Below are 10,971 nucleotides of genomic sequence, written 5' to 3'. Positions count from 1 at the left end.
CTGGGAAGTCAGACACACCCAGCAGGACAAAGAAGTGTAAAATAAATTTTTGTGCAAACAACTTAAAATCAAGAATTTGAAATCTGGAGAAATTTAGCAGCTGTTTGATCCTTAAATGTTTTCCGCATCATTAAACTATGAATGTTTCTGCTTCATGCAAATGATTTCAACACAATTAAGTTATTTTTAACCTCAGACAGCAGAGGCCTGAGGTTTGTGGCCCGGTTCCGATCACTTCATGCGAGTCGGTTCGGATGGATCACATCTGGACCGCAGTGGACCGGGACTGGAGCAGCGAGACCGGGGATAGAGGCCACGCTGCGGGCGGAGGACAGCGGAGGGTCCGGGGAGGAGGATGGAGAATTTAAACCGGAAAATGCTGCCAGAACCGACTGGGTTCGGTTAAAAAAAGAATCTATTTATGATGGAAATATTTTCAGACTTTTACTCCAGGCTAGTTTAGTTTAATCTTCGACTCCCTTACAGAGACTTTTAAAACGAAGCTTTTGATAATAATAATAATAATAATAATTGGAAGAAAAAATAAATCACTCCTAGTAGCGGTATATAAATTATGTTTCTCCTGTCTTTAAGCGGAAAGGTTGAAAACAACTACTGGTCTGAATGGAACCAGGTTCCATTGTAACCATAAAAGTCAAAGAAAAACCAAACTAAACAGAAAAGTAAAAAAACTATTAGTTAAAATAAAATTTTAAATCATCTGAACATTTCTGGAAGAAACAAATCAGAAATGGTACAGAGAAATTTGTGTCCAATAAATATTCATCATCTCAGTTTCTCTTTTTTAAAGCACAAAACTTTAATCTAACAACTTTTAAACGTCAGAACATCGAATCTGGACGCTTGTTCAGCCTTTTAATGGTTCCAGTTCATCCATGGAGCTGCTGAGAAGCTGCTGGCAGACAACAAAAGGAGCTCCTCAGCTCAGAAAATACTCCAAACTGGGTTTTTCTCTGCCGCCACATTAATTCAGGCCTGGTGCCTATGTGCCCCATCAGGCCATATCTCTCTATTGAACTATTAATCTGCAGAGTAATAATGATTTCAACTAAATGTCCGTTTCATGTGTTAAAGGGGGAAAAATAAACCGGCTGCAGAAAACGGATTTCTGCCCCTGCAGCCGTTTTAATGCCTGCAAGGTGCAACGATGCTTAATATTTATTCCTCCCATGAAAACTGTTGCATCACTGGGAATTATTTCTACAGGAAGTACATTTTACTGCTGCTGATTCAGTTTTATTGGGCCTTTCAGATCCTCACCGATGGAAAAACAGACTTTAACCCAGAGGAGACGTCAGAGACCAGAACTTGGTTCAGAGTCCAAAGAAACACAAAAGATTTGTTTGCAGTAAAAAAAAAAAAAACTCACCATCCGTTCATAAAAGCTGTCATAAGTCATAAAAACAGTTTTACACATCAAACACCAGAGAAAACCGGAAAATGTAAAACATCTGAGTAGAAAACTTTCCTGTTTTCTGTTCTTCTTCCTCTTCCTGAGTATAATAAAAAATATTGACATTTAACGTAAAAACACCCAATCCCCCTGATCCTGGCTATGTGTTCTATAAATCATTGGCTAAATAAAATTCACAGATGTGATTTTCAATAAAACTAATTAACAAAAAATGTAACTTGAAAACAACCAATAATGAATTAACAAAGTATGAAAAGACTAAAGGTTGATCTCCCAGACGCTGACTCAGCCTTTCTGCCTCATGGCTCCAGTTTTTCTGGTGAAGTCACCAGTCAGGAGCTTTCATGGTCATAATGAAACGTTAATGAAACGATCAGCATCAATCCTTTATTCTATCGTTATTTTGGGCGGTACATTTTTGACTTTCTCCAGAGCAGAACGTTCTCCTGGAGGACCTGAAGACTGAGAGGCTCGACATCAACAGTAAACTGAAGCTTTTTCTGACGTTAAGTAATAAAACTTTATCTTCTGAGTCAACTTTGACGCTTGGACAGTTCCTCCTTCAGCCAGCAGGGGGCGGTCTGCGCTAAGCGATGTGGATGGAGGGCAGCAGCAGAAACGTTTCCACTCATTAAGGCAATTTAGACTCATTCAGAGGACTTTAACCCAGAACAGTGATATGAAGAGTTATAGAAAATAACAGTTAAAGGCTGACAGGTCAGCCTCTCTGTTTTAAGAAGGTTTATTTATTTATTTATATTTTTTTATTTATATACATTCATTTATTTATTTGATTTAGATTTTTTTCATTAAGGAGGTTTGATGTTAGCAGGCACACCTTACAGCTGCTGTAAAGGACACTTATAGTCGTGTCTTTCAACATGTGGAAACCTCTGAGTCAAAGTCAAGAACGAGCTGAACAGGCCAGGAAAATAAATTCATCCATAAATTCAGACGTAGAAAGATTCTGCTCATCGTTTGTTGCCGCCTGGCAGGAGAAAAGAGGATTAAAGCTAATTTAATCACTGCTGACATCATTTATTCATCCATTTATTTTAATCTGTTTTAATTGGGTTAAATGTTGTTTTTAGTAACGGTGTTCTATAAGATATTTCCTTTGAATTATATGTTTTTATGTTAGTTGCCAGATGTCAAACACAAATCTCAGGAAATCTGATGAACAATAAAGTTAACGTATAATATATTACATTTTTGATAAAGTAATTTTTCATATCAAAATGTTGCATGTGGTGAAACTGTGGATAAAACTGGACATCATTTAAAATGTAAAATATATTACATAAAGATTATTATTATTATTATTATTATTATTATTATTATTATTATTATTATTATTATTATTATTATTATTATTATTATTATTATTATTATTATTATTATTATTACTATTGCCTTTTCACTTTCTGCTCTCTTATTGTCCCAGAGTTGGTTGCATTTTTATTTCCATTCTTAATTTCTCGTTATTATTTTATTTACTTTAGTCACTTTGTTGCTGATTGCTTGGGTGTGTCTGTGGTTTTATGGAAATATTCGGTATATTTTAACAGGTTTTATTTATTTTACACTTGCACGTGTTTTATTTCCTGGTCTTTCGTTCCTGAACATTTAATTTAATTTAAATGTGTTCCCTTTCTGTTGATTTGCTGCTGCAGCATCACAAGCTGAGACCCTGAATAATAATGACATTTATTGTTATTATTCATGTTGGAAAGCACCAGATGATCTTATTATTTTAAATAGAATATAGAGACGCAGATTAATAGAGTCCAACACAATAACCTAGAACACAGACATCATGGGGGGCCGAAGGACAATGGAGCCGCTCCATTCAACACCGGCAGCGCGTGTCTGCGCCTGCGCAGAGGCCGACCACCCAGCAGGATCCTGCACGCGCGGCGCTGCCCAGCAGAACCAGGAATATCCTGAACTGTCGGTCCCGGATCTGGACCTTCAGGTTCTGGACTGAAGCGTTTCGCAGCAGAACCAGAACCAGAACCAGCAGCAGAACGTTCCTCCTTTAGTTCTGTGGGTCTCGGTTCAAATCCGGAGACAAGGCTGGAGAGCAAAGATCAGTTAGTGACAGAAGCTGCTTCACTCTGATCTTTATTTCCAAACTGATCAGAAACTGAACCGTCAATCAGTTCCAGGTTTCATCTGACAACAGAAACACTGTACCTGCCTACATTTCCCATGATGCACCTCCACACTGACAGGTGCTTCCAGTGTGGAAGACCCAGTTCCTCTGGGGTCAGCCAGCGTTCTTCTGGAAACAAGCAGTTCGGGTTCTCTCCGAACCTGAGACCACCTCAGCAGCGAAGACCCGGCAGTCCTGAAGATCCTGCAGAAACAAGCTGAACAGAACCGGGTTGGTACGTGGACAGGTTCTGACCCAGTTTCAGATGGTTCAGATGGAACATCAGGCAGATCAGCAGAACATAGACTGGGTCAGAGTTGCTGACCCATCTCTCTGTGCTGGTTGGTTCCATCTGAACCATCTGAAACTGGGTCAGAACCTGTCCGCCTACCGACCCGGTTCTGTTCAGCTTGCAGGTAATGTCCACTCATTCAGAATCCGGCCTGGTTCACATTTACTTCACGTCAGATCCAGTACGCCCAGTCCAGCCCAGTACCGATTCTAGTCCAGCCAGGTTGTTCCGGTCCAACAGAACCTCTGGAAACAGCAAACATGTTCTGGTGGACCAACCTGCAGGAACAACTGAACTGATCGACAGCTGCTGCAACAGAACGATCAACCAGAACCGGCTGGTCCGAAGTCCAGTGCATGAACAATCAAACCATCAGAACTAAACGGACCGGGCCCTGAATCAGCAGCATTCAGTGGACGTCTCGTTCCAACAGAACATCTTCTGTGACAGAACCAGTAGATCAGAACCGAGGAGAGGAGCTCAAAATTTTCAAGATTTTTACACAAACATCTGAAAAGTGTGGCGTGCATTTATCTGCAGGCCCGCTGAGTCAGAACCAGAAGAACAGAGCTAGTCCTCAAGGTCCGGGTTCCTGCACGTTCCAGATGTCCTGGTTCCACACAGCCGAACCCAGTAAGCGCTGAATCAGCAGAACTCTGCAGAACTCTGCAGAACTCTGCAGACCTGGGCCACAGACTGAGAATCGCTCATTTGGGTCAGATGTGTGGAAGCGGGCCGGATCTAGAACATGCAGGAGGCCTGGACTTTGACTAGGCCATTCTAACCGATGACTGAACCATCCCATAATAGCTCTGGCTGCACGTTCAGGGCGGTTCTGCTGGGAGGAGAACCTCCAGCAGTCTCAGGGTGTAACGGGTTTTATAGCAGGATGGTTCTGACCCGCTTCCCGCAGCATGATGCTGCCACCACCGTGCGTCGCTGTTAGCTGAAACTTCAGCAACGACTCGACTCATCGTCACGTGTTGATAATCGGTTTCTGGGCTGAACTGGAACGGTTCTGCGACGGGTCGTGTTGCTCTGGCCCAGAAGATCCGTAAACGGTTCCGTTTGATCCTCAGGTTCTGAGCGAGCAGCCCAGAAGGACTGAAGCTGTTGGTCTTTGATCAAAAATATTCAAATCTGTAAAAGTTTCAGGTGTTAGAAGTTCTGACGGATCTTCTGCTGCTTCCTCTCTGCAGCTCCGAACCAGCCTGTAGAACCTGCGGGCCCGGTTCGGTCCGCTGGACCGACAGATGGATGAAAGAAGCTCCTCAGAGATGAAGCAGCCTTCCTCTCTCCTCTCTCCGGCACCGCCTCCGTCCTTCTTAAAGAACCTGTGAGCAGCAGCAGGACTCAGTCCGACCCAAACTCCCAGCATTCATGGACCGAACCGCGCTGCAGGCTCCGCTTTAAACGAACCGAACCTGGAACTTTCTCTCTCATTCCGCGCCTGCGCCATGCCGTCCGGTTCCAGAGGAAGAACCGGGTTCTCAGTGCGGGACCTTCTGGACCTCCCGAGCCCCTCAGGCGCATGTGAGTCCGGTACCGAGGAGGAGAACTCCAGAGAAGCCTCTGTGGAGGATCCGGAACCAGACGGCGCGCAGAAACTCGGGTTCAGTTGGACCCGGTGGAACCGCGCAGCAGGTCAGTGTTCCTCCTTATTCCCGGTTCTGGAAAAATCAGGAATTCCTCCTTCATCAGTCTCATCAGAACCATCAGAACCAGGACCAGACAGACCATCATCATCCGAGCCGAACCGAACCGGGCCCCACTTTCCAACTCAGTTCATTCTCCGTTTGGACCTTCAGGTTTTCTGACAGTAATAATTACTTTTCATTTCTACCTCAGACTCCGGAACCAACCAACCCGCTGAGCAGTCCACAGCTGCCGCCCGGCTCGGTTCGGTCCAGAAGAACCGCGGAAGGAAGCGACGGGTCCTCTTCTCCAAGGCGCAGACCTTTGAACTGGAGCGCCGCTTCCGGCAACAGCGGTACCTTTCGGTTCCGGAGAGGGAGCACCTGGCGGGCCTGATCCACCTCACCCCGAACCAGGTCAAGATCTGGTTCCAGAACCACCGCTACAAGATGAAGCGCGCACGCGCAGAGCGCGGCCGCGACGCGCTGCAGCTGCTGCCGGCCTGCGGGCTCGCCATCCCGTTCCTGGTTCGGGACGCGAAGCCCGGCGAGGCGCTGGAGGTTCGGCCCGGGATCCCCCCGCTGCTGTGCGCCTACCCCCCGCTGCTGCGCGCCGCCGGCGGCCCGGAGCGGACCGGACCGCCGCCGCAGCTCCCCGGAGCGCAGCCGCTGGCGCACATCTACCCCTGGGGCTGGTGAGGTTCGGACTGGACTGTGACCGAACCCGACAGAACTTTTCCGTTGGATCCACATGTTCTCCGCATGGAACACTGAGGAGCGGCAGGAACGGATCCAGGATCCCGTGTTTGGTTTTGTTGCGGTTCTGTGAGCTTAATTTATTTATTCTGTTGGTGAATATTTATGAATAAATGTTTGAGTTTAACGCAGAGGAAGCAGCGCAGTGCCAAACATTCTGGCTCGGTTCTGGTTCTTCTGAAATCAAACTGTAAAAAAAAAAAAAACAAAAAAAAAAAAAACGGAAAAAAGCAGAAAAAATGTCTAAATTTTATTTTAACAAATGAAATGATCCAAAAATCCTCGTTTCTGTTTGAATGTTGGTGAATTTGTCTGCAGCTGTTTCCAGATGTTCGGTTCTGAATCCTTTTGGGCTTGGGTCCAATATTAGAGCGGATCATCTGATTCTCCGGACCGAGCCCGGCACACAGCTGAGCCTCCAGAACTCTGGAGCTTTGGGTTCTGGAACCTGGAACATTTGGGTCATGTCTTCCCCTCAGCCAGCAGGAAACCGGAACCTCTCACTCAAACACCCAGAACTCCTGTCCACCTGAACAGAACCTTTCTGCCTGGTTCGTTTCCAGCTGGGTTCTAATCTGGAACCAGAACCGGTCCATTCAAGACAAACATCAACTCCACACCTGAAGAAACGGTTCCAAGCTGCAGGTCCAGGATGTTAAAGTACCGGCTGGGATGTTTGAGGAAAGCTGCAGCAGTCGGGATCAGAACTTTCTCTGGTTCCAGAACCTTTCGTGGGTCCAGCAGAATCTTTGCCTCCAAGTGAGAAGGTTGGAGGAAGAAGAGGTCGCCTGCAGGAAGCAGCGAGATGCTTAGACTGTCCTTCAGCTGCTGCCGCAGAACCGAGGAGATGGACCCGGACCCGGACCCGGTTCTGGTTCTGGTGGTTCTGGTTCTGGTTCTGAGAAGCGATTCAACATTTTATCTGAACCAACAGCAGAAGAAAAGCAGAGCGGAGGTTTTCTGAAAGGTGTCGGTAATTAAAACGTTGTTGTGATGAATAAAGGCATTAAAACATTTAGTTTTCTGTGCTTTTATATCAAGCTGGTAAATGCATGTTCCTCAGCAGGTCTGTGAGAACATCTGAGCAGAACATCCTGACTGGTCCACCAGAACCAGCAGAACCACAGATGGACTCTGGGCTGGTCGCCGAGGCTCAGCAGGTTTAAAGGAGGGAAGGAGCATTTCTAGCATCACCTGAGAAGATAAGAAAGAAAAATCAGTTTTATAAATGATATTAATATAAATGAATCCAGGAAAGCTCCTTTATTCCAGATTTAAAATCATTTTTCCTTTTTTCTCCCGGTTCAGAACAAACCGGGGTTTCATGCTCTCTAATACATTTATTTTTTTTATTTTCTCCATTTCAGGAAATCATTTTATCTGAATTAGTTGTTTATAAAATCCAGAGAACATTTATTCAGACTAAATAACATTTGGCGTTTCTGTCCTGAATCTGATTTAAAGGTTTTAGTTGTTGTCATTTTAAGCGCAGCCAGCAGGTGGCAGCAGCAGACAGAGGAACCAGGCCACAGTAGATCCATCATGACCCAAAGTTCTCCAGACCCAAAACCCACCAGAACCAGAGGATCCCCACCAGGAAAGTTCTGCTGGCCCGTTCCTGTTCAGCTGATAGAAAACCAAACCGTGTCAGAACATCCAGCTGCAGATGTTTCCCATCAGGAACGCCTCCTGGGAACAGTTCTCCTGATCCAGATTCATCTGGAGCAGAGAAGAACCAGAAGAACCACAGGTTTTATTTTACTACAGCTTGGTTCCCTTGGAGCCTCAAAGCTGCAGAACATCAATGTTTCCTGAGGCCAACGGGCCACGACCCATTAAATTATTTCTTATTCAGATGCAACAATTTAAACAAAACTGTAATCAATAAAAACTATGAAGAACGAGATGAATATGTTAAGAACGCATTAAGTCCTCCAGCTGCACAGAGTTGTGACAGGATCCGTGTCAGAACCGTGGTTCTTTTGTCTCAGCGTCTCTGACTTCCTGTGAAATTCAGACCTGAACATAAAGTCGTTCTCCTGATCCTCGCAGCTCTCAGAGCTCCAGGCTGTTCAGGTCCGCGGCGCTGGAGAACACGTAGGTCCGCTTAATTAACTCGTTAAGCTCGTTAACTGTGACGTAAAGAAAGGGGTCAGAGTTAAACTTTAAGCAGAGATCAGAACCAAAGGGAACACTGATCTATCTGAGGTGGCGGGTTTGGGCCATCATGGGAACTGAGGACAAACTCAGCGGGTTCTGGTTCTGCCCAGTCGGGCTCCACATGTGTGGGCTGCTGATATTGGATCGCTGCTGCAGGTCCAGAGGACCAGATCTTGGTACCGCCTACATCAGACCCAGCTGGTTGCTGCAATCTCTGCTCTTGAGCAGGTATGTGGCAACGGTGAGGAATCTCCAACAGAACCCAGAACCGGGCTTGGATCCGCTGCAGACTGACTGAGGGCTGAAAGGTCCAACCAGACACGATATAAACCCAAAAGAACTGAACCGCGGTTCTTGTGTCTTAAAATGAACGTCCTCAGAGTTGATGGCAGCGAGATCTGCAGCGGGGGTTTCATCCAGGAGAGGAACACGGGTCACCAGAGAAGGTGTCACCCCTGGAGGTCCTGGACCTCAACTGCTCCTCTTTTTTCAGGTGGAGTCGCAAGTATGTTGCTTTACCCATTTCCCCCAGCTGGTGGCGCTGCTGTCCTAAGGGCTGAGCGAGCTCAGCTGTGTCCCATCATCTCACTGTTCATGCAGAGAAACCTTCTTTGGCAGAGACGGTGCTCAGAGGTTCCTCCTGAATTGTTACTTCTAGTCGTAACTTGGTTTCTCACTGAACTTCAGACATACGTGCTTCAGCCTGGATTCTTCTACAGTTCATCCATCCTCTTCACTCCTACCTGGCCGTCTCTTCTGATGGACTCCCAGAGCCCTCTCCTCTTCCTCTGTGGACCTGCAGCATATCAGAACGCCTAACACGGCAGTATTTCCACACCTGTTCTCCAGGTAGACTCCTCCTGTCCTCCAGCAGCCTAAGCCTATAGCAGCATAACTATAGAGGTAGCTCAGGGTAACATGAGCCACTCTGACTAGAAGCTTTGTCACAAAGGAAAGTTTTAAGATTAGTCTTAAAAGTAGACGGGGTGTCTGCCTCACGGACCAAAACTGGGAGTTGGTTCCACAGGAGAGGAGCCTGATAGCTAAAGGATCTGCCTCCCATTCTACTTTTAGAGACTCTAGGAACCACCAGCAGACCTGCAGTCTGAGAGCGAAGTGCTCTGTTAGGAACATACGGGGTAATCAGAGCTCTGATATATGATGGAGCTTGATTATTAAGGGCTTTATACGTTAGAAGGAGAATTTTAAATTCTATTCTTGATTTAACAGGAAGCCAATGAAGGGAAGCTAAAATTGGAGAAATATGATCCCTCTTGTTGATTTTCATCAGAACTCTTGCTGCAGCATTCTGGATCAGCTGAAGGCTTTGAACTGCATTTTGTGGACTTCCTGATAGTAAAGAATTACAATAGTCCAGCCTTGAAGTAACAAATGCATGGACCAGTTTTTCAGCATCACTCCTGGAACCCCCCCCCCCTCCACCGTGGGTTCATCAGAGCTTTCCAGGCGCTCTCCAAACACTAAAGAGTCGCCTCCTTGACCTACAAGCTGACCCGCTGCAGGATTTCTGAAGACCACTCCTGGACTGGTGACCTTTGACCCCACGTTGCCATGCCGACATGAAGCCCCTTTGTTGCTCTGCAGGTGTAACCTGAAGAATAGCCACATTGAGCTGTTGCAGAGCAGAAACCATCCCAGGTCCAGGAGGTACTGGGGTCATCACCACGTCACCAAACAGATTCATCCGCAGCAGAAAATAGTTCCAACACACAGAACATCCAAGTGTGTAACGTTCTGGATCTGTGTTCTGTCAGAAACACTCCTCAGCATCTTTAAAGAACAGATCTACGTCCTCGGAGGGAGCAAAGCAGGACAGAACTGTTTAAAAGCAGTAGAGCTTTCTGAGCTATCTAAAATTTTAGCTTCATCTAAACCTTCTACCTGCATGTTAGACCCAATCCCAACCAAGTTGTTTAAGGACATATTCCCTCTGATCAGTGGCTTCAGAGCTCATCATAGCACTGAAACAGCTCTGGTGAAGGTCACTAATGATATTCTCATGGCCTCAGATAATGGACTTGTGTCTATACTTGTCCTGTTAGATCTCAGTGCTGCATTTGATACAGTTGATCACAATATTCTCCTACAAAGACTTGAACATACTGTAGGGATTAAGGGGAAAGCATTAGGCTGGTTTAAATCTTATCTGTCGGACAGATTCCAGTTTGTTCATGTTAATAATAAATCTTCCTCAAACTCTAGGGTCACTTGTGGAGTACCACAGGGTTCAGTCCTTGGACCAATTCTATTTACTATATATATGCTTCCCATTGGCAAAATTATCAGACAGCATGGGATTAATTTCCACTGTTATGCTGATGACACTCAGCTATATTTATCCATAAATCCTGATGAATCCAATCAGTTACTTCCACTGCAGTCATGTCTTGATGACATCAAAAGCTGGTGACTTTAAATTTCCTGCACTTAAATTCTGACAAGACAGAAGTTGTAATCTTTGGACCAGAGTCCTCAAAAAATAAAGTTCTTAATCAATCACTTAATCTGGATGGCATTA

The 10,971-nt window shown here is 45.5% G+C and overlaps 1 protein-coding gene across 1 annotated transcript; it reads left to right on the top strand.

Moving 5' to 3' along the window:
• The first annotated feature begins 4,909 nt into the window (after nucleotides 1–4,909).
• On the top strand, nucleotides 4,910–6,470 carry nkx2.2b (NK2 homeobox 2b). Its single transcript, XM_012874289.3, has 2 exons — nucleotides 4,910–5,526; nucleotides 5,731–6,470. Exons 1-2 carry the CDS (start codon nucleotides 5,340–5,342, stop codon nucleotides 6,213–6,215), a joined length of 672 nt encoding a protein of 223 aa, XP_012729743.2. The 5' UTR covers nucleotides 4,910–5,339; the 3' UTR covers nucleotides 6,216–6,470.
• The last annotated feature ends 4,501 nt before the right edge of the window (nucleotides 6,471–10,971 follow it).

Source organism: Fundulus heteroclitus, unplaced genomic scaffold (genome assembly GCF_011125445.2).
Source record: "Fundulus heteroclitus isolate FHET01 unplaced genomic scaffold, MU-UCD_Fhet_4.1 scaffold_36, whole genome shotgun sequence".
NCBI lineage: Eukaryota > Metazoa > Chordata > Actinopteri > Cyprinodontiformes > Fundulidae > Fundulus > Fundulus heteroclitus.
The sequence above is the reverse complement of the archived record's forward strand: the minus strand, read 5'-3'. Positions and strand labels throughout refer to the sequence as shown.